Consider the following 24,216-nt stretch of genomic DNA (forward strand, 5'->3'; position numbering starts at 1 on the left):
ATGAACTCATGGGCCCTCTCAGAGACAAGCAAACATGCATGACTGTGTTTCCTTATTAATTCCTGTCTCAATATCAGACCTCACTGATATTCCTTAATGTTAAAGAAATACCTCTTTCTCTGTCTTACACACACGCTCTGTCATAACAAAAATCTTAAACATGCAAAAAAAAAAGTGCACTGTTGAAGTGTTTTGTGCCTAAGGCATCGGGTTCCTGGGAAAGTTCTAGATTTTTGGTTTAAGAAATAAAATTGCATATTGAATGGCAAGTGTTTACGTTTATTATCATTGTGTATTCTCCCTTTTTCCTACAATCTAAGCTGAATGATCTACTGCCAACTGGCACCAATGCTCCAAAGTGTGTGAGAAACACACTTGTGCAATCCTCTAGTAGGAGAGACACCAGGCAATTGTCTACTTCTGATGCCCAGAAACAAAGGAACTCGGAGGGCTGCTTGGCTGGAGGGAGAGTGCCTGTTGCCCTCAGTCGGAATCCATCGTGAACAGCTGGATGTCCTGTGGGTTCCAGTAGAGGCCCACTGCTGAGTTGTAGACAAGAGACCAGACGTAGGGGATGAAAAACTCCTCTGGCTGCTCCTCTTCCACATACTTGAATTTCAATTCTGGAAATTTCTGCAACAAAAACAAGATGATCTTATAATCTCCCAGTTCCACGCACAAGCAAAGGCAGAGAAGTCTGCCAGGGGTGTGGTGGTGTGCAGGAAGCCTCCTCCCCTAATTGCCTCCCCTCCAATGGCTCCTAAGGAAATGTAAATTACCTAAGGGAAAAGCAAATAACACCACAGGTCCTGGTTAGCTAATGTCACTTTGGCTGAGAGTGTGCTGAGGAGGGAGCCAAACAAGGGTGGGGGAGGGTGCGGAATATCACGACTAAGAATGAACCCTGCATGAGGTGGCAGACACGGCCCAGGCCAGAGCTGCCCCCTGCACAATTGAGGGCTGGTTCTGAGTGGCAGACTTTGTCTTCAGGGTTTAGTGTTGTTTTGGAGATGAGCCTGGAGCTGAAGAGGCAAGGGTGTCAGGTAGAGCCTGGGTCTGGGGATGCAGCCCACTTTTCTTCCTAGATGGCAGGATGGATGGCTTTGGCTATGTAGAGAGGAGGCCGAGGTTACTCCTCCCTGAGGCAGGTCAGCCTGGCTCTACAGACACTTGCAGGTGCCCTGGGTCCCTGGGGATGTGAGAAGGTGTGCGGTTTAGCGGCCTGAAGTGGCAGCTACGTTTTAGCACATGTCCAGGAAGCGGGCTTCTGATTTTCTAATTTTACTCCTGACCTATTTATTCCAGCCAGGGCAGAGGAAGTGATTCTGTTCAGCAGTCTGAGGAGCGAGCGGCTCGAGTCTGTTAAAGGCCCCTGGGCTTCTTCCCTTGCCAAGGCAACTCTGGCAAGAGTGGCTGCAGCCTGGTGACCACTGTCCCAGGTAGGGTGGGTGGGGTGCTCAGCGTCCTAAGAGGAGAGGTCTGGTGGAAAGTTGAGAGAGAGGGCCAAAAAAGAGAAAGAAAGGAAACAACACCTGTCCATAGTCTATCCATGCTGTTTACATTATACTCGGAGGCAAGGCCCAGGAGGGCAGAGACTTTTATCTGTTCTGTTAGCTGCTGTATCCCCACAGACAGTGGCCAGGCACTTAACAAATGAACAGCACAACGAAACGATAGACCATACAGGGGCCAGCTGAGTCACAGACACACGAGTCGGCGCTTCGCCTACGTCCTCTTATCGGATTCTTCTCAGGTCAAGTCTGTTTGCTCGTCGTTTCATTCATTCTGCTGCCTGCTGCCTGGTGCCAGGCGGGCGCCGTGTGGGCAGGGCCTCAGGCACAGGGCTGCAGCCACCATACACAGCTCCTGTCCTCCTGGAGCGTCAATTCTCATGGACGGAAGAGACAAACAGCAGCAGCAACCCCCACCCCCAGTGAAACGATTAGAACAGGAGTGAGAAGGGAAAGGCCAAGTTGCACTAGAGGCTGGTGTGGAGGAGGGGTGTGTGCCCTTCTGGAAGAGATGGCAGGCTTGAGGGTGGGCCTGTGTGGGGGGACCACAGTGGCAGGGGAGGACAGACATGTGAGCCATGTGACGTGATCTGGACCCCATGCTGAAGGGTGGAAGCCTCTGAAGGGCCTGACAGAGGCTGCTGCGTGATGAGGACGGCCCTGCGCAGTGACCGCTCCCATCAGTGTGTGGAGCTGGAGGCCACGTGGCAGTGGGCTGGGCTGATGGGACTGAACTAGGATGACACCATTTGGGTGGATTTTAAAGATATTTAGGGAAGGGGAGGGATAGGCAGAGGGCTGCACACAGAGCTATGGAAATTTGCAAATAACTTTTACAGTGATTAAGACTGAAGACATCTAAGTGTTGGATCTCAGAGCTTGAGAGGGATAAGATAAGGATAGAGATAAGCTGCAAAGGCTTTGTGGCAGGATGGGTTTTGAGTCACATCTTTATTTATTTATTTATTTTTGTAGAGACAGAGTCTCACTTTATGGCCCTCGGTAGAGTGCTATGGCATCACAGCTCACAGCAACCTCCAACTCCTGGACTTAGGCGATTCTCTTGCCTCAGCCTCCAGAGTAGCTGGGACTACAGGCGCCCGCCACAACGCCCAGCTATTTTTTTGTTGCAGTTCGCCGGGGCCAGGTTTGAACCTGCCACCCTTGGTATATGGGGCCAGCGACCTACTCACTGAGCCACAGGCACCACCCTTGAGTCACATCTTTAAAAAGTGTATATAAAGTCCTAAAAAGAAGGGCACTCTGGTCATCAATGTACTGTCAACACACCACAGATGGCACAGCCCCCACCTGCTGTGGCTTTGCTGAAAACCAAGCCCCATTTCTGGGCTCCCAGGGAGCTGTGCAAATAGGGATACACATGCGCGCGCGCGCACACACACACACACACCCCGTTTGTGAGCGGCCCAACTAAAACGTCACATCACCTACGCCTGTGTCTTCCCTCAGGCCTCTACCACCCCACACTCCCAGCCTCCTTTTCCAAAACTGTTCTGGCTTAATGAGAACCCAAGCCTTTCAGGTCATCAGTGTTTCTTATCAGTCCTGTGGTGTCCCCAGCATGGGCTGAAACTTGGTGTGGCTGATACTGCCTATGACTTATAGGACAGCTGCGTTGACCTGAGCCCTTTGGGTCAGTCTGGCTGACAAAGTTTGCTCAGCTCAGGGGTGTGAATGTGGCACTACTTCTAGCAGCTGCTCGTGTGACCTGGGTACAGGCAGCCCCTGCTTTCTGCTCCCTTGTTATCTACTCCTGAAGTCCCTTGACTCCTGCTCCCTCACTGACCATGCAGCAGCTGGCTGGTCTCCCAGGGGCTGGAGTCCTTGACTACCTCAGTGACCCTCTTTACACACTTTGTTGCTTCCAGCCTGGTGTGGGGCTCTCAGGCATGGGGGTGCTAGGAAGTAAGCCTTTGTCACAGAAGCAGGTGTCTTATAGGTACCAACACAACAGTATTCTTTTCTGTGAAAAATCTGCATTTGTAGCAATAGTGGGCAGCTAGTAGCCACCACCAACCAGCAATTCCTACATACTCCACCCGCCTAAAGCTTCCTACACAGCAGCGTGGTCAGGCCCTCAACGTCCCACTGAGGCTGGTATCACCGACTTCACTAAGTGAAGGCAGAGTGAGGCTCAGAGAGTCTGAGCCGCCCTAGTGCTTTGTCCTTAAATTCAACTCTCTTAGGCTCTGTGATGCTGCTGAGGGTTAGTTCGGTGGCCTTTCACTGTATGGCACTGAACCCAGTACACTGCTGGTCCTTCAAAAAGCACCATAATGTCAATAATTAAGACATAATGGGGCATGCTGTTTGAAGAAGAAATTTTCCTCATGATAATGGAGATGGAAATCTTAGTTCTTGAGATGGCCTCAAGATTGAGAAAACCTCTCACCCTGACTCAGAGGGCAGTGATGGGCTGGGGTGGGGGTGTAGAGGTGGTAGTTTGAAAAGGCCAGAGTTCCCACACTGCCTCTTTGGTTGGAATAATAACATCCTACATTATGGCAATGTCGCCATGAAAACACAGTTCTTGTTAGAAATAAAAATGACTCAAGGATGTGAAACCTTTTCTCCATCCAGGGACACAGTTGGGGGTTTTCCCAAGAAAGCCTTAGGAATGGGTGTGAGACCTACATGAGACGGCTTTCTGGATCTCTACGGGGGGTGCAATGGGAAATGAAATGAGCTAATTTTTAACTGCTCTCATAAGAATCGCTTCCAACTGAATTATAAAAACTTAGGCAACAGCTAGTACTTACGTCTACAGGCTGGCAGTAAGTTTACCTGTCCTCGTGGTTTTGGGAAATTCTGATGACTAGTTAGAAGGAGTAATGAGTCAAAGACTACCCTTAAATTTTGCAAAGGTGTTTCTGGGAAAAGCACCCAGTACCCCCATGACTATCCTTCCCACCATCTGGCAAAAACAGAGATACAAATGTGTCAAGAGTATGTCAAAACATCAATCCATTTTACCCCCTATGAAAGTGCAGCATATCTCTTAACAGTATCGAGACCTTTCCTCTCACCTGAGAGCAGGCTATTTAGAAAGTAACAACCATGGCTTTCAAATGCTAGAAACAAAATCTCAAATGTAAGGTTATACCCAAAGTAGCAGGATTACTCAGTTACAGTACATAACGGTATAGCACACAAAATAGTATAAACTTGGTCAATAGCAGACATGTACAGATTCTACTATGAAGTTCTTTGAGCTGAGCAATGATAATTTCTAAAGAATTTCTCATAAAAACTTTATAATTTAATTCTGAGATCATATCAAACATTTATAGCTAACGTGATTATCTATTATGTGGCAAGCATAATCGAACACTTCACACATAGTTATTCATTTTATCTTTGAAGTAACTAAGAAAGCACTCCAAAGACCAATAGGTAATTTGAGATTTGGCCCCATTTTCCCCTCATTCATTTAGTAAATATTTACTAATGGCCTAGTGGGTAGTAAGCATGTGCCTAGGACATGCCTTTGGCATTCAAGAGCCAAAGTCCTTTTTAGCTGGGTGACTTTGTATAGTCTTGTTCTGTTGTTTAGACTGAGACTCTTAGAAGACCAAGTTTACTACCTTCTGAGATTTTGAATTTGACCATCTTGCCAACTTCACAGGGTTGTAGTGATAGGGCAGTGATGAGATAAGCCAGGCGAGGGGCTTGTACAGTGCCTGACGCTGTCAGCACTTGGTAGATTTTGGCTATTATTATTGACACTAAGATGATAAGTACAAGTAAGGTATGCTCTTTTTTATAATGTTCAGTAATCAAATCTAAAGACTGGAAACACAAAGGACTGGCCTGGTCCCAAGCCATTTCTCTTATGCACCAGATGAACACTTGTCACTTGGCAAAGACTTTTAATAATAGAAGGAGAAGCCCTGAGCCTCCTCGCATGAAAACCAGAAAAAAGTGCTGACAAATGGCTAAAAAATGACAGGTTCAATTTCATAAACATTTTTTTTTTTTTTTTTTGAGACAGAGCCTCAAGCTGGGTAGAATGCTGTGGCATCACTGCTCACAGCAACCTCCAACTCCTGGGCTTAAGCGATTCTCTTGCCTCAGCCTCCCGAGTAGCTGGGACCATAGGCACCTGCCACAAACGCTAAAAACAAAAATCTCAAATGTAAGGTTATACCCAAAGTAGCAGGATTACTCAGTTACAGTACATAACGGTATAGCACACAAAATAGCATAAACTTGGTCAATAGCAGACATGTACAGATTCTACTATGAAGTTCTTTGAGCTGAGCAATGATAATTTCTACAGAATTTCTCATAAAAACTTTATAATTTAATTCTGAGATCATATCAAACATTTATAGCTAACGTGATTATCTATTATGTGGCAAGCATAATCGAACACTTCACACACAGTTATTCATTTTATCTTTGAAGTAACTTTGAAGTAACAACGCCCGGCTATTTTTTGGTTGCAGCCGTCATTGTTGTTTGGTGGGCCTGGGCTGGATTCGAACACACCAGCTCAGGTGTATGTGGCTGGTGCCTTAATGGTTTGAGCCACAGGCGCTGAGCCAATTTCATAAACATTTTTAAAGAACAAAGCTATTTCACCACAAGAAGGCAGCTTCTAAGGAATTACCTACTTTCTCTATCTTAGAGTCATGCTCAACTGGAAGGAAAGGAATTGGCTAGGGTTGGTTTTTGGCTATAGCAAGGATGGCAGAAGGGGGATTTTACCATGTATTTGACGTTAGGAACACGACCTAGGTGTCTGCAACCTCTCTGTAAGACTGTGTGACACGTTCAACAACATCAATGATGGAGTCGGGGTGCGGAGCTCACCCCCTGCGCTGCTCAGCGCTGGCGTGGCCGAGTGGCAGCGGGGACATTGAGTTCCGCGGAAGTGATCTTCACTGGAACTCCCGTGTACCAGACACTTCCTGCTGTATCAATGAATGCCCTAGTAAAAAACAGCAGCGGCATCACTCAGCTCGCTAGTTTAGTGCCGTCATAACACTTAGTGGCACTGGAGCTCATCTCACTCATTGTTACTCGTGTGCCATTTGTCCCCCCCACTAGGATATAGGAACCTCATAAGCACCTGGCATATTACTGACTCTTAAGAGATGACTCTACATTTGCACGACAGTCCAGTGATGTGGGTATTATTAATGTTGTCATAGAGATAAGAAAAACAGGCTTAAAAAAAAGAAAAAGGTAACATGCCAAAGAGGCCGCTGGTAGTAAGGGGCAGAGCCAGAAGCTGAATGAAGCTCGAACCTTTCCATGCTGCCCTCCCAGAGCTGACAGGGGCCTTGTATGTCCTTCTTAAAATGTCTACAGCTAACTTGGGCCCTGGGTTTCCACTGCCTTTAAGTAATGATAACTAGTTTCAAACATTTCTTCCATGTACCCTCGGCCAATAAGTCACATAACCCGTGTGCCCGTTGCCTCACTGTGAAATGATGAGATTGATCCTAGATTGCCCCAAGGCTCCTGGCAAGCTGGGCAGGTTGGGGCGAGTCATGGCATTTCTCAAGAATTAGTTTTCTCACTTGTGTAAAATGAAGGACCTCTGAGTTTCTTCCAGTTCTGACTGGGTGTGGTTTTATGAGCTGACCACAATAAGGTCCAAAAGTCCCCATATTCTCTGCCATGCCTCTAGGCTCTGCTGGGTTCACCTGGAGAAAGGGCTGAATGAGCTGGGCCTGGGTTCAGCTGAACTCTGATGTAAGCATTTACTGATTTCTACTTGGCTGGAATTCGTGGTGGAGAGGGTATCTGAAGCCTCCCAAGCTGTCCTGGGGGTTGACAATAAGTGATTGCAAAGGCTAAGGCTCTTTAATGGCTTAAAACTCAAGACAAGCTCAAAGGTTCTGTTGAGTTGCTCTGGCCTGAGAGCTTTTGGCTAAGAGGGCTGAGGCCAGGTGGGGGCCCGCCTCTGCTGCTGAAGGCCTGATCCCTTCCAGCACCACTCGTCACTGGGGAACAGAAAGAGCAAGCAGAGGCAGGGCAGCACAGAAGCACTGCCATCGCTGAAGTCGCCTGCCCTGAGCCGGACAGTGCTGTGCGTGCTCCAAGTCCCCATCACCAGCCCCTCTCTCCTAGAGCCACAAGGGACTTGAGAGGCTACTTCTCAGGCTGTTTGCTTAGGACTTTCACAGGCACTTAAAAGAGTGGAACCGAATAATGCCCTTGTTTTTCCTGTTATTTGTGCACGTTCCCTGGGAAGGCCACACAAAGCTAACACTTGAAAGCACAAGGTAAAGCGCTTCCTTTCTCCTGAGATGAGCTGCTGAGAGACCAGGGTACTGGCAACACTCTTAAAGGCGAATAATAGGCATAAACCACAAAAGCATTTTGAAAATCCCATTCAGGCAAACTGGGTGCACGTGACTGCAGCCTCTGCCTGACTAGCGGCTGGGCTGCGTTTCATCTGGGCCTGCCTCAAATCTACCTGCCTATCCATCTGGCTACTGGGAGAACCAGCGTGGTGAGACTCAGACATTCTCAAAAATATGTGTTCCTCCAAGTTGTCTCAGATGTCTGAAGTGCTGAGGAAAAGAAAGACAAAAGGGTTTATTTTAGCACTAAGGACACTTGGAGACACACTTTGTCAGGACTCAGTCTGAATGTCAAATCAACAATCAAGGAAGTTGCTCTTTCCTTTATGAGGCTGAGGGAAGTCCAGCTTCCTCACCTTAGAGTCTGCATCTCTGACGTGGCCAACTTGGTGGTTGGCCCAGGACGCTTGGGCATTCCCAGGCCTTCCCAACTCTGGTGTCTGTCAGGTCTTTTCTACTCATGTCTCCCTGGGACTTCTTAGGACCCTTTTAGGCTCTAACCAGAGATTTTCAGGTGGTGCTTGGGAGGATGGGGCCTTTGATGTGACAGTAAGGGCAAGAATTTGTCAAGAACTAGCTGATGCAGGGCAGGGTGCTGGTTACTCCAGGCCCAGCTATCCTGGTGGGGAGGCCCCAGCTTTCACCGCCTCTTTCCAAGATTTGTCCTATGACTTAGCTCAACCAGGAGAGAAAAGCCATCTCTCCAGCTTGCTGCTTGGTTTCAATCCAAAGCTACTTACAACAATCCATTGTTTTGATTTTTGGAGCCAGAGGTAATGCTAGACTCTCAAGTTTGGCCAGAATGTTTTTTATCAGCTCCAGTGAATCAACCTACCACAGTGGGACATCCGGATACTCAGCTCGGAGACAAAGCAAAGGTCTGATTTGGTGGTTGAGACTTGGGTATGAGAAGTAGACCAAAAGCCTTAAATTAAAGCCTGTCCCTGCTGTCAGTCACATGATCTGGTGAAAACCCACAGGAAGTGCAGTGAGCAGATGTAGGGCAAACTGAAATAATTTATTACCACAAAAGTTCAATGGAGTTTTCCCTCTCCCACCTAAACACCATACAGATAGTATCAGAAACTCTAGCAAGCACCTGGCACAGCTCCAGGAAGTTTAATATAATTTAAAACCAAATAGCTACATAGCACATTAAAAAAATTTTTAAGACCACATTCACCCTCTGAACAGACAAGTAGATGGGCAATCGCTGGTCGTGAGGCAGCCCGGTAACTGCAGGCAGATGGCGAGGTTGGGATTGATTAGTTAGTCGCTGTAAACAGCACGCGGAGGGCTTGTGGTAGGGCTCAGATGAAAAGAAAACCAGTTTCAAGATCTCGTACTAAGATAGCCAAGGAAGTAGATACATCTTTTTTTTTTTTTTAAATCGAGGGCTGAATTACAAATTACAAATTTTGTAATTACAAAATTACAAAATTCCTCCCTATCATTCCTTCCCATAACCTGTCACCGTGTAACTTTGGTCCTTCAATGATGAGTCCTTAAGTCAAATGTTGGTGGGCATCCACCATTTATGAGTCATTGTGCTTGGGGTTGGAAAGGAGGGAGGGAACGCGTGTTGCTCCTTGGAGAAGGTGTGTAAGTTGTGGGAGGAATAAGAGCAAGTGGGGAGTGGGAGGCAGATGCAGGGAGGGCCGGGCCCGGGAGGGGCTCTCTCCTGGGTAGCTCTGGCTAATCCTGGGGCCACGAGACTTTAGGGGGGTGGGCTTAGACAGTGTGCTTTGGGAACAATAAAGAACCAACATCTGTATCATGAATTCAGGTAAACTGTTGACTGAGCAAGACTGAAGGGCAGGCTCCTTGTCACGGACCAAGTTACAAACATACGAGTATCATAACTTAACAAAAACAAGATAAGCCCTGTCCTCTGAGTAACAGCAGCACTGGATGTGGGCTAGTTCTATTTTATGTGAATTAATTTTAAAATTAATGAAGAACTAAATCTGAAATATAGGAAATTACAAAGGGCCTGTTATTGGAAGTTACAAATTAGCAACAAAGCTTAATTTAAGAAGCCCGTAACCAGGATGGCTCAGCAGACAGTTATAATACACTGCGCTCCAGGAACAGCATGGCTGGCCAGGCAGAGGGACCCTGGGGGCTCTGGGAAGCACGTTACCACCCAAGGGAGCAATCATGATGTTAGCAGACACAGATCCTGAAAGCTCAGGCCACTGTGAGCTCAGGAAACCATTTCACTACTTCTGAGTGTCAACAAGTGACACTAACAGTTTCTGTTACTGAGGGCAAAACAACTCTCAGGACAAATATGGAGGATACAGTATAAAGTTGATGCCTCTGCTTGTGACAATGCTCTCTACAAAGTTACCACCACCAGCCAGCATTTGAAGCCACTAAGTGGAATAGTGAACAAATGTCACTGTTCAGTCCTTTTCTCACAGACCCAGGCTGAGGGGGGCCCCAGAAAGGAGAGAGAGTTGTCTTCAGTTTTCAATTCCATTCTCTTTTCTGGGGCTGGCGGGAAGCCTGGAGGGACGAGAACAGGCTCTCTTGCTGCAGCGGGAGTGTGAAACGGGTCTGGGGGGTGGTGATGGTGGCAGGGTCTGACCTGTGGAGAGGGGGCCGGGACAGGGAGAGCTGCTCGTGCACGTGGACAGACCCTGTGACCACAAGCTGACGGGCGGGAGCATGGTGTGGCTGGCACTTGGGGCACAGAGAGGCCAGCAGCTGGGGACAAGATTGGAAAGGTAGGAGGGGGGTGGCCCTGGAGGAACAGCTGAGAAATCTGTTCATCTGGAGAGCACTGAGTTGAGAGAACAGGTTGAGGATAGAGATTTATAAAGTTGTTAGCTCCAAGGTGGTTTTGTGTCAGCTCCTCAAAAAGACTGAACTGCATTATTGAGTGAAACTGCCCCTTTCTGAGGAAAATAGATTCCAAATCAGGAGGCTGGGAGGAGACCATTTTGATCCCAAGGTAGCAGAGGAGGGCAAAAGTAGGAACTTCTTTTGCTGAAAGCTGGGCCAGAGGGGGAGCCAGAAGTACCCTGAACTGCCTGCCTCTCTGCAGTGGGGCTCCTTGCTGTAGATAGGGCTGGACCCTGGCTGAGGGAGGGAGCCCAGAAAACAGACACACCGCGATGAGCAGACGTCCTAACTAGAATGTAAACTCCACGAGAGAGGGATTTTCCCCCCTTATGTGTGCCCTAGTGCTACAATACTGCCAGAGACTTAATAGATAGTGGCTGAGTCAATGAAGGGGGTAAAGACTGTGGAAAATCTGATCCTGCACACCAGGTGAATTAGACGAGCTGCAGTAAGTCCACAGTACTTGAATCTAACAATTTAATTACCTCTCAAATTGTCAGCTATCCTACCACTATCCTATTCTGACCTACCTAGGAAAATCTAGCTCATAGATAATGGATAGTATTAATATGGGTGACTAGATATATATACAAAATATAAAATATTTTAGAAATTATATAGAAAATTCACTATAGAAATTATAATTAAGAAATTATTTCTTTTCATTATAGAAAATTAAGTGAACGTGGTCATGGCTTATAGATAGCTTTGGCCTAGATGGATCCATACTATGTAAACCAAGACAAATTCCATTTTTATTTTTTTTTTTGAGACAGAGTCTCACTATGTCACCCTTGATAGAGTGCGGTGGCATCACAGCTCACAGAAACTTCCAACTCTTGGGCTTAAGTGATTCTCTTGCCTCAGCCTCCCACGTAGCTGGGACTACAGGAGCCCGCCACAACGCCCAGCTATTTTTTGGTTGCAGTTGTCATTGTTGTTTAGCTGGCCCAGGCTGGGCTCGAACCGCCAGCTTTGGTGTATGTGGCCGGTACCCTGCTCACTGAACAACGGGTGCCAAACCACAGATTCCATTTTTAATGAGTCCTTTACCTTTTACTCTTGTCAACATTATAGTATAGTTAACCCCAACTACTGTATCTGTGATAATTTTTCTTCATACTAACATTTTTTTGTTAGACTTATTTGTGATCCAGGGTAGTAGGAGACAAGGAGTTAGAAGAAGGTTCTCACTCATTTTTGGACAAAATCTGGCTGAACAGGGGTCTCTGTCATGTCCAAGATATTCACGTGGTAGAGGACAGACAGAGGTGCCCCTGGCACAGCCAGGCTGGTGTGCCACTGGTGGGAAGGAGAGTTCAGAAGATTCTATCAGGTGAGAACACAGCTTCTGCCAGAGGATGTCAAAGAGATATCTGGAAAGAGAATTCCAACTAAGACAAATATGGAGATAAGAAGCGGCTTTAACTTTCTTAAGGGTTATCTTCTTTGAACATTCTTAGAATTTAAGTTGTAAGCAAACGTGATAGTTTTTCAAGGCTTCAAGGGGCATTACTCATTACTAGATAAGTCATGCCTTGATCATTCCTACTGAGAAGTGAAAACTAGGCTCTGGTGATCAACATTCCCATGTATCTATTACACAGGAGGGAAGAATAATCTAAGTGTTATGTGAAAAGTTCTGTAGTTGCTAAGCCCATCATGTTTTCTTCAATCTACTTGCAGCAAATCCTACTTGAATCCCACAACTCTGACAAGGATTTTATAACCTAAAGGAGTGATTTCAGTCCTGGTACTCCCTAAGCTCCTCCGACAGTGGCTTGAGCCAGACCTCTGCCTTTCCTGCCAAGTGTGAAAGGCCTGGCCTCTAGGTTATTTCAACACGAGCCATCAATGAATTAAAAGCCCATAATGAGATTATTTTCTTCTTCACAGTTGTTAGGACTAACACAGGCAATCAGGAAAGCTAGAGGGAAGGGGAGGGAAGCAGAATGTTCTACAAGATTCCTAATAACCCCAATTGCTGACAAGTAGGATTCACTATCCAGTGATCTACCTTAGGTCCCACTCAGGAACGGTTGTGCGGGGAAAGTGCCCAAATTACGTAAATGTGCACTGTCTGGATAGAAGGTGGGATTGCCCAGCTTGAAGACAGCAGGTTCAGGTTGGCAAGAAAAATCCACCCACCTCTCCTAAGCCTTCTAAGAAACCAGGGAATCATGAAATGTTAGTACCTCAAACCCCAATCAATGCCCTTCCCAACATATTCACCCCTACCCTCAAAAAACAAGATACAGATGGGCAAAGTAAAGCATGAAGGAAATCACTCACAACCACAAGTACACCAAGTTAACTGGAATTTATTAGTATATAAGTTTATATAGCATGATATAATTTATATAGCGTGAGTTTAATTCATATCGTGTGTAAGTTTACTTTTTCAAGAAATTGCTCTAATAGACTAAACAAATTTATTCCTTCAAACTCAAGCTTGTTCTCTTTTGAGAAAGTAGGTGATACTCTCTAAATATTAAAAAAAAAAAAGACTACTGATAAATAACTTGTCTATTATTAGACTGATTTGAAAACTTGACTCGGGGTTATGTACCGTACTGCATGATATTAGTGTGTTCTGATCTGCAAAGCAGCTATTAGCTGTGAAATGTTCACCTGGATGAAAGGCAAGAGATAAGCAGTGAATGCGCCAGAAAGAACTGATCAGAGCACAGTCTGCCTAATTTCTCTCAGGGTAAACCTGAATAAAAAGCAGCAAAACTGGGCGGTGCCTGTGGCTCAGGGGATAGGGCACCGGCCCCATACACCAAGGGTCGGGGGTTCAAACCCGGCCCCGGCTGAACTGCAACCAAAAAATAGCCGGGCGTTGTGGCGGGCGCCTGTAGTCCCAGCTGCTCGGGAGGCTGAGGCAAGAGAATCGCCTAAGTCCAGGAGCTGGAGGTTGCTGTGAGCCGTGTGACTCCACGGCACTCTACTGATGGTGATCAAGTGAGACTCTGTCTCTACCAAAAAAAAAAGAAAGCAGCCAAACCAAGTGACGTGAGTGGGTGGGCAGTCAGTGAGAGTGGGAATGAGAAAAACTTTAGCATGGAAGGGATGTGGGATTCGACAACTGCTGACAAAAAGAAACAACAAAGGGACACTGACCCCACTATGTATTAAAACAACCTACAAAGCCAAGCTAATTAAATGGTAGAATGGTGTACTGACCCTCCCTCTAATTTGGACCATCACAGATACATACAAATTTAGAATTTATACCTGCTATGTTATAATCACAGGGGAACAAAATGATCTCTATAAAATATCTCATCTAAGGAAGACAGGCTATACCTATATTACGATATGGTTTAGAAAAAGTGGCTGAGATTCAACCATTTAAGTTTTAATTTTGAAAATTTAAGATTTAAAAGCATCTTGTACCTGAAAGAATGAAAGCCCATACCCCTCTGGGTCCTATACATGTGGGGAGTGAGGTGGCCCCGCACCCCACGGGACTTCCGCCACCTGCTTCTAGCTCCGTCTGTGTCAGGGAACTAAGCGATGTACCGTGGGATGCACTGGGGGGTGTGGCAAAGTCCCTGTTCTCGGGAAGCTAAAAGTCTGGTCCGAAGACAAGAGATTAGTGTACAAACTGAACTTTTAAATAACTTCACCATTCAATACTGAGAGCATTGATAAGCAGAAGGAGCCACAGAAGTTTCCAGCAGACAGGCAGTGAATCTGTCATGGCTGGAACAGTGTCCATGGGGGCAGCAAGAACTAGCCTGGGAGGAGGCGTGAGCAGGTTACCCAAGGCAGAGGCAACGAGGATAAACAGAGGCTCTGGGGCTGGGGCTGTGAGGAGCCCTGGGTCAGAGTCTGAATTGGACTTGTTTTTCCTGGTTCTTCAAGCGCTGCGGGAGGCAGGGCATTGGCGGGGTGAGAGAGGTAGTGCCGATTATTAAAGTGACTGGGGCACGGAGGTGGTGGTGACGATGGCAATGCCACCTCTTGGGCACTAAATATGCTGTGATTCAAGAAGGCAGAAGAGGAAGTGTGACCAGAGATGAACAGAAGGTGGATTCTGGCCAAGGAGCCTTCCATGTGGGAAAAATCACACGGTCCTTAGGAATCGCAGGACTGAGACCAGAGACTTGCAGAAGGTGTCCTGCATGCTGGGACTGGACAGGTTTACACCGTCTAGCCCACTCTCTCATGTGGCACATGGAGAAACTGAGGCTTATGGTAACAATGATTTATTTCAGGCCTCTTGGCTAAAATGTGGCAGTGATTGAACAAGAAATCAGTATTTTGGGCCACAGACAGAAAGCCTGGGAACAATCTGCATGGGGTCTGGAAACAGTGGGTGGTGAGCAAGAAAAAATATGGGAAAAGGTACTTCCAGACAATCCAGTAGGTCCACATTGTGCCAGGAGCTTCCCAGTTGCAACTAGCATGCAAATCATTTCACAAATAATTATTTTTGATCCTGCTGTCTTCGAAGATGATTATAGCACTGGGAGACAGAGGTACCAAGAGTTCTTCTGCATGGGATCCCCACCCTGGCCCATTTTAACGGCTCTCCACCAAGCAGCAGAGCTTCTCAGAGTCCAGAGGCTAAACAGGCAGAGCATCATCACAGGAGCAGCAGAGTGCCTGGAGAAATGACTGGGTTCCCCTTCTCAGACAAAGGCCCTGCCGTGACAATGGGAAGGCAAAGACTCTGATGAGCTGCAGACTGGAAAGGCTCACGCCAAGTGCCAAGCAAGCAACCGGTGGTTGACTGTGATAGCAACGTCTCCCTTGTGGGGACTGGCACTGCCATGGGACGGTGGTGACGTCCAGCCTGGCAGCAACAGGAGCCTAGTTTGGGCCAAGTGAGTAACGGGGAAGGAGGTGGAAGGTGGAAGGAGACTTTGGGGATCCTCAAGTCATTCTGGTCTTTTGATCTGTCACCCTCTGTGCCCACAACACAACTCAGAGAGACTCAAGAGTCACCAAATGGGCTCAAGGTCCTTGTATGTTCTAGCATAGAGCAACATTATATCTCACTAAAAAGAGGGCATATTTTTTGGTCAATATTTTGTCAGAAAAGAAAATAATACTTCAAATTCTCTGCTTTCCACAACCAATATAAAGAGAGGGGGCAATGAATAGAGACAGGTGACCTGATCACAAATCAAACATGATTTGCCTGTTGGACTGCATGTCACTGGAGACTTATCCTAATAAGTAATATGTTTCTACTAATATATACTACTAATAAGTAGTATATTTCTATACTTAGTATTAATATAAGTAATTTTCATACTTATATTCACAAGTATGAAGTGAAAATATTCATACTTGTAAGCTGAAACAAAGCTGGAATCTCCTACTTACAAAAGCCTGTTCTTTGCGCTTCATGGTTCCTTCCTGTGCGAGAGGGCACAGGTTTTGTTCCTTCCTCAGTGTGTTAGTTTAAAACTTGGCCCACCACATCCAGACTGGAGTCCTGAATTAGCCTCGGGCAGGTTAGAAATGTTAATGCACTGGTATAAATCCATTCTGTAATTTTCTTATGAAGAAACCATTTTCACAGGTCACAACTTTATGAACAAGTAATAACACTGCAGGTGGGTCAGAAGGAAAGTATGGTCAGAGGTGGCAGAGCAGCAACATTAACCATCAAGATGAGGACCACGGGGAAGGAGGACCACCCTTGAGACAGGTCCCTCACTGACACTGCTCAGAAGAAACCAGGGACGAAGCTGGGAACCCCGTGTCCTGCTTTCCCCCTGCAGTGGCCCTGTATGCTGCAGCTGGGAAGCAGAGGGCACATAATCTCAAATATTAACCGGGGAACTGAGGGTGCCCTTGCAGCCCCCACACCCTGTATCACTCCTAGTCTAAAAGCTGAAGCTGGGCCAGGCACACTGCCCTGACTTCTGTCCCCTTCCTGTCCCCGGCTTATGGCTGGGGAACACAAAAGGCAGGCAGCTGGTGCTTCGGGCTGTCCATGGCTACTGTCACACCACTTATTTGACATTTGAATACATGTCATGATAAGGAAGGATAAACTTTTAAGACCCCTATATACCTCTCCCATCTAGTCTATGAGTGGCATAATAGAGAAAAAACTCAGGATGTCTGAATTTCAGAGCGGACTCTGATACTAATAAACTCAGACAAATAACATCACCTCCTTGACACTTAGCTACCTCATCTGCAAACCACTACAGCTGAGGAGATCTGCTTAGACCAGTCCTGGGGTTGAAGTGATCGTGCAGGGCTGGGGGTCCATCAAGGGCCAAGCCTTAGAAGAGCCGGTCTCCTGCCTTGGAAAGAAGGTCATAGCCAGAGAGAAACAGAGGAACTCTTTTCTTTTCTACTTTGGTTTCTAGCATTACTGTTTTTCAAATCAATGCCCCAGAAGGCAAGTAAATCATCTACAGGTGAAACATTCGGAAGATTTAGAATCATTTCCAAAACACGTGGTTTCAGAGCAAAGAGTTATTTTGTAACACAGGCTCCAATGATTACAAATTTACATATTTCAATACAGATGGATACATTGATTATCTCTTTTTTTTTTTTATTGTTGGTGATTCATTGAGGGTACAATAAGCCAGGTAACACTGATTGCAATTGTTAGGTAAAGACCCTCTTGCAATCATGTCTTGCCCCCATAAAGTGTGACTCTTAATTTACTTTCAGGGACAAAGCATGGATAATTCAATTTGTTATATACAAGCATGAAAATTAAACAAAATTGGTATTTACCTTGAAAAAATTCATAAAACATTTTAAAGGATCTCTCCAAAGGAAATCCTATATTTAAATACTTAACGTACTAGATTTTAGGATTTGGATGTAGGAAGCAAATACTAAAATACATTTAGAGTAAGAAAATGTAGAACATAAAATTTTATTTTTTAAAATCAAAATATAAATAAGAAAATAAGATAAAAATGATACGCTTCCCCTAGAGAGAAGTAAGGTATGCATACCATGAGAGGGGTGACTCATCCAAGCTCTGAAGCTTTTCCAATATTGCCTTACTTTCATAAGACGCTGAGTGAGGAAGATAGAATTTGCTTACATTAAGAGTAATTCACATTATAGATATGTCTTCTATGGTTTCTCCATACTAGGGAACATACAAAAACACTTTCTGATGAAGAAGGATGTTTTAAGACAAAACTTTTGATGAAATCCTCTTGCAAGAATTAGCGCTCTCATAGAGGAGACCAGAGAGTCTGCCAGTGCCTCCCACCACTTGAGGGCAGCGAGAGGGTGCTGTCCACGCTGGGAGGCGGGCCCTAGGCAGGCACCCCATCTGCTGGTGCTTTGATCTTGGGTTCCCAGCCTCTAGAACAGTGAGAAGTAAACTGCTGTTGTTTATAAGCCACCTGGTCTGTGGGATTTTGTTATAGCAGTCCCATCCGACTGAGACGAAAGATGACCTGCTTTTTATTAATACTTACATTATAAGTCTAACCACTGATGCTTTAACAAATATGGTATTTCAATACAGTAACGGCAAAGAAGGCCATTATTTTGTATTCACCATCTGGCTGAGGGGTCTGCATCATCTAGTTGTGACTCTAATAGGACCTGGCCCAGTGGCTGATTCTTAACCATTCCCTCGCTGCTCTGGTCGGGGCTGTAGCAACAGGCTCAGGTGGCAGCGAGAGGCACAGATGGCTGCTCCATGGGGCCACAGTCTGAGGGAGTGGGCATGTGCTGAAGTCCCACTGAAGTCCCCAGTCCCACCAGGGCCCAGGACAATTACCCACATGCGTAAAAGCAGGGAGCCGAGTGCCCCTACCCAGCTCCCAGTTGGTCCTCGAGGCCCTCTTGTTTACCTCCACTTTCCTCCTCTGAATTACTCTGTGCCAATTCCAGATATTATGTAATTTTACCCCTAAATATTAACCTGTATGTTAGAAGACAGGTAAGAACTTTTTGTTCTGCTTTAAGAGAACGTAATATGAGAATAAATTAAATTACAGGGTGACCCCTTTGTACCATAAAAGCATTTAATGAAAATATGAAATATGGTTCCTGCCCATAAGGATCTTAACATTTATTGGGAGATAGCTAAGATAAATGCAAATGGGAAAAAATCACTGAAAAGCAATTTTCTAAGGGAACCTAATGTTAGAAAGTGCAATGTAACAATTGCCAGCCCTGATGTGAATGGACTCGAGGACCTCCACAAATTGGCTGCCGTGACCTCTGAGCTTCCCCGGCTTTCTCTCCTTTACTCTAACTGTCAGCCTCTGCCAGAGGAACTTCCCCAGGTCCTCTGCACATTCCGGGCAAATGCCCACCTCCATGCCTTCTCTGCAGCTGCTCCCTCGAGCTCAGCCTTCCTTCACGCGTTTCCACTTCCCACAGAGCTGGCGCTGATGCCGCTTGTCCCCCGGAGTCTTGCCGTGGTTCCATTCAGTGCTCAGTCCCTGCCTGCCCATAACGTTTATCTGTACATTTCCTACAAGACGCCTGGATGGATATGGGTTTGGAGATGGTTTCCACTTGGTGATGGACATGAGTGATTTGGAGGCAGGCTCCGTGTGCACCACCTATAGCTCCAGGTCAATTGCTGACTGAAGAATGGTACCCTCTGCCAAGGGCTGTGGTGGTTTAGGAGGGAGGCTCCGCGGACAAGAGCAGTCAGGGGAGGCTGGTAAGCCAGGGGACCTAGGGTGGTCCTGACAGAAGATTCCTCCATCCGTGGCTGGAGAGGGATACCCCCATTCTCTAGGCCCAGGTGAGCTCAGAAATCAGACCCCCATCTCCAGGCACAAATAGGCTGCCCTTTCCAGGCCACACCCTCTGGGCTCTAGCAAGGTCAAGAACAAAGCAGCCTGAAAGGTTTTGGGTGGTTTCACCTTGAGTAAGGGAGCACACACCCTAATTCCTTCCCTGAGGCAAAAATTGCAAAGACCTAAGACTATATACCCCTACATAAAGGACCCTTGCGGGAGACTTCCGACTTGGATTTTCCCCTTTGCCAGAAGCTCTGGTGCTTTTTATTCCCTCTGTATTCCTTTCTGTCTAATAAAATCCTATCTTACCACAGATCTGTGGTCTGTGGGTTCATTCTTCAAATTCCTGAGACTAAGGACCTACTGAAGAAGAAATTCTGGTAACAGTCCTGAAGGAGAGCAAAGAGGTGGGAAGGCTCTAGAGAGGGAATTATTCAGAAGGCTGGCTAGCCAAGAAAAAAAGGTCTGAAGTGAGGGGCCTGAGCAAAAAAGTCCACGATAAAGTCTGATCTTGTTACTCTATGCTTAAAGAAATCCTTGCTGGCTTCCCAAGGAAACCAGTGCCATAGAAGATGCTAAGTAGACTAGACAGAGCCTTGGCACCAAGGTGTTAATCCAGGCCTGGACAGAAGCAATTAAGTATCATGAAGTACACAAATACATGGTTGGTGGAATTTATGGGGTGGGGGCAGGGAAGGAGACATTAAAATGGGTTTAAACCAAGAAAGGTTTCACGGGAGGTTGAGTTTGGGTGGCCTGTAAACAGGAGTAGGATGTGGGCATGTGGAGGTGGGAGGGAGGGTGTCCCAGGCAGAGGACTAGGCAGCAGAGAAGCCTCTGGGGCCTGCAGACCAGCTAGTGTTCAGCTGTCTGGAGAACAGAGGGTGACGGGGGATGTGAAAAAGCTTGTAAGGCAGATTTATGGAGATCCATCGAGTCTAATTCTAGACTTTATTAATATTCTGTGTGCAAAGGGACCTCTATGTGAGCAGAGCTGTATCCAGGACCTGAGTGTGGTTCTGGAAGACTTGGGAAGCTGGGTGATCTGTTTGGACTGTAGGTGGAGCAGCCCCTGGAGGAGGGAGCTGGGGGACCAGAGTGGGAATCCAGCCTGCAAAGGCTGAGGTTCTGGACCCAAGAGATGACCGTGGGAACTGAAGAGGGCTGGCTACGCCACCAGGGTGAAGAGGCAGGGAGACTTGGCAGCTTTTCACAACTGCCTCTCCCCTGAAAGGGAAGGAAATCAGAGCTGGAAGCAACAGACCCCGAAATGAATCCAAGAGCCTCCTCTGTCAATGGTCAAATTCTGTGTTTTGAGTCCAATGACCTTTGTTTTTCTCTAGAAACAAAGGAACAGACAAATAAAATTCTGTTTCCACCCTCCATCTGGCTCCATTCTAATGAGTCTTTATCTTCCTGATAGGCTTGCCTGTGGGAAGGGGTCTCAGTACAGCTGACTTCCTGGTGCCAGAAGCCCAAAGCCCGGGGCCTGAAAGTCCCAAGAAGAGACGAGGCAGTTGCCAGGGAGGCTTGTCAAAATTGTGATTCTGTTTCTATTTTCTTTCTTTCTTTCTTTCTTTTTTCAGTGTAAAAATCAATTTATTATACAACAGTCATACAGAATGCTTTTTATTTAAAAAGAAAAATGGCTTCTCCAGACTCCCTGTCCACCCCAGTCATGATAGCATGTCCTTAAGATACAAGTACTTTCAAAGGAAAACAAAGTGATGCCCTTATTTTCCAAAAAGGAAGCCCCCAGAAATATGGAAACACTGGAAAGAAAATAGACTCTTACATATAAAATGTGGTTCTGTCCATCACAGTAAATACCATTTTGCTTTAAAATAAAAAAAATACTTCCCTAATAGAGGGGGAGAGGACTTTATCCCCTAATATGTCCACATTCACAGTATATAATTTTAATGGGTTACAAATTTCTGTATTTCATTCCACTTTTCTGTTTCTATTTTCAAAAATTAGAATAGGGGGAAAGAGAGGGTGGGAGAAGGTCCCAGGTCGCATTTCTGAAGGAAGATGTTTTACTTAATTTTGCACATTTTAATCTTTGATCATCAGCCCTATAAGTAGAAAGAACAATAACAATGGCCTATGAATCCCTGTCACCAATGATTTATTTGAGATTAATACGAGGGTACAATATTTAGGTTACAATGTTCGCGTTTGTTAGGTGAAGTCCCTGTTGTAGTTGTGCCCCTCACCCAGGAGGTGTGCCGTATACCTAGTGATCACCTTTCTGAGCAGAGTATAGTAAGGGTTCTCCTGTCTGGCCCAAGCTCAGGACCTGCTGACTAAGATCTGGTCAGTTCCCAGGCCTTGACTCTGGACTCCCCGAGCCTGCACAAACAGCAAGCGATGGACTCAGTCCTCCTGTCCAAATGTGAAGCCAGCAAACTGCCTCCCGCAAGCTTCTGGAAAAACAGTAAGCTCCTAACAGTAACAGTAAGCTTCCAGACAGGTGTTGGAATGGATTGGACTCAGGTGCTCCATGCTGATGGCCCAGTCCCCAGCGCTATGTCCATGCGCAGAATACCTTTGTTTGCTATTTGTTCTCTGACCACCCCACCCTTCAAATATTTGGCATGTAACTAGAAGTTCTTGGGACATTGCCTCCAGTGAGAAGTTCAATCTTTGTTCAAAATTTTTCTAAACTCACTCCCTTTCAAAAATTTGCATCCAAATTTAATTCTAAGGATTCTTCCCCACACTATTTCCTTTTCACCTTTGGAAATGAGGGATGGATGATATAAAAGCGATTATAACAGACTTGGAGAGCCATATGGACAAACTGCCCTAATCCGAGGGCCGATGACAAGAAGATCCCAAGTAGGAGCTTTCTGTACCCTGCAGATGCTGCCACTGCTGCTTGTTATTCTCATCTCACCACCCTTTTCCTTAGTGGGGCAAAATCTAGATTAACTGGAACTCTACTAACTGGAACTTTGGCTATAGCACACCTATTTTTAGGACAAAGGAACAAATAAGAAAACAAACACACAATCAACAAGTGAAAACAAGTGAATAAACAACTTCCACTGAACCCTCTACTGAGGTTATTATATACTCTGCCCAATTTCCCACACCTTACACAGACCTGTATGAGTGTAATGTGGCAAGATTTTGAATTATACACAAAAGATAAGAAAATATGCTTCTTATCCATGGCTAGAGAATTTCCCTCTCACTAAAAAGCTTGGGAATTACCTTGTATTTTGCAAATAAATAAATATGTAGATAGAACTAAAGAAATATAAATATGCAAATGAAAGTTGCTATGTCATCAGACTAAGAAACCGAGTGTGGTTTAGGGTGGACCCTGTCTGAGAGAAACTTCTTTAAAGGGACAGACACACTGGCTGACAAATGAAAATATGAAATGCTCTAACAGCTGGGCTACCAGGTGGTGGACAAAGCCTCTGCTGAAGAGGTGATAACTCCTGACCCTGGACAGAGAGGGGTGAGTTTGGGTTGGGAAGCAGCACTTTAGACACTGGGGAAAAACATGTTTGAAGTCAATGTGCAAAATCAATGATCATAACTTTATCTTTAGAAGGGAGATGATAAAACTGATCACTCACCAAAGGACTAGGGGTTTTATTTTCTACTTCTTATAAACTGACAGTTTAAAATTTATAAGCCTGCAAAGAATCCTACCATCAAACTTACAATCGTACCATCTATATGATACACAATTTAATCAGAACCACCATATCTAGAAAAGTAGCATTTTTAGTCAGATTCCAGCTTGACAATATAAGTTTTCTGATTTTAAAATAAGATGTTTCATAAACCTTTTGATTGGTCAATAACAATTACTTCTGAGATTTCAATTACTTTAAACTACCCTTTTTATTCTATCTTCCCCTAATGTCATTTATCACTTAGAAAGAAAATGTCTGCAATAAATATGCAAAATTTCTGTTAAACATAATTCTGAAAATGGATTCATTTTTGTAAAGCTCTCCACAGCAAGCTTGTGATTTTACATTCCCTAAAGAAACTGTTAACAGTAAGAAATTTCACATCTACTTTCTGAGGGCCACTCTGAATTTTCAGCTATGATCTATTTGATTAAAACCTACTTGAAAGTTTAAAATAACACAAAGCTAGCTAGACTGATGCAGGGAATTTTTAGCCTTTGCACTTCTTTTTTTTTTAGCCTTTGCACTTCTATGTGGAGAGGCTAACATGTATTTGAAATCTCCAGCAAGGGTTTATTAAGCTCTATTAATAAATCATCTGGGACATTGTGTTCCATATATATCTATATATCTTTTTTTTTTTCTTTTCTAGGCTTCTAAATCTGCAACTGAAATAAATTTAGATTTAATTTTTCTCATGTTCAAAATTGTAGTTTCTCTCTTTACTTTCAAATACTATTTTGCAATTCAACCTCTTTGTTGCTTATTATATATCTAGTATTAATCTGTAGTCATCTTATGACTAAATACTGTCTCTTAAAAACACACATGCTCTATATCCCCAAGCTTCCTAAGCTAGTAAGAAATGCTTTTCTATAATTTTATACTTAACTTGTATGATTTAAATTAGCTACATTCTTATTTCTGAAAGGACTAACTGTTTCAGGTATACTTAAAAGATACTTGTTTAGAGGGGATAAGTAAAAAAGTTAAATTATCTGAAAGTATTCACATACAAATCACCAGCCTTGGCTTGGGGTTCTTTGTACTGAACATTATTAAAATACTCACAGAAGGCTTGGGCCTTCATTTTAGAGAAAGATGGGCTATAATCCACTTTCCCATTCCTGTTTCCTTAAAACCAGTA

At 45.1% G+C, this 24,216-nt stretch overlaps 1 protein-coding gene across 2 annotated transcripts in view; it reads right to left on the minus strand.

Moving 5' to 3' along the window:
• Positions 1–265: 265 nt before the first annotated feature.
• The window catches only part of DYM (dymeclin), a 449,579-nt gene continuing 425,628 nt past the window's right edge, over positions 266–24,216 (minus strand). For both annotated transcript variants that reach the window (XM_053571937.1, XM_053571938.1), the window contains one exon: positions 266–633. In XM_053571937.1, coding sequence (XP_053427912.1) covers positions 484–633 — 150 coding nt within the window. In that variant the 3' untranslated portion in view covers positions 266–483. The remainder of the gene's footprint in view (positions 634–24,216) is intronic.

This window comes from Nycticebus coucang, chromosome 19 (genome assembly GCF_027406575.1).
Source record: "Nycticebus coucang isolate mNycCou1 chromosome 19, mNycCou1.pri, whole genome shotgun sequence".
Taxonomy (NCBI): Eukaryota; Metazoa; Chordata; class Mammalia; order Primates; family Lorisidae; genus Nycticebus; species Nycticebus coucang.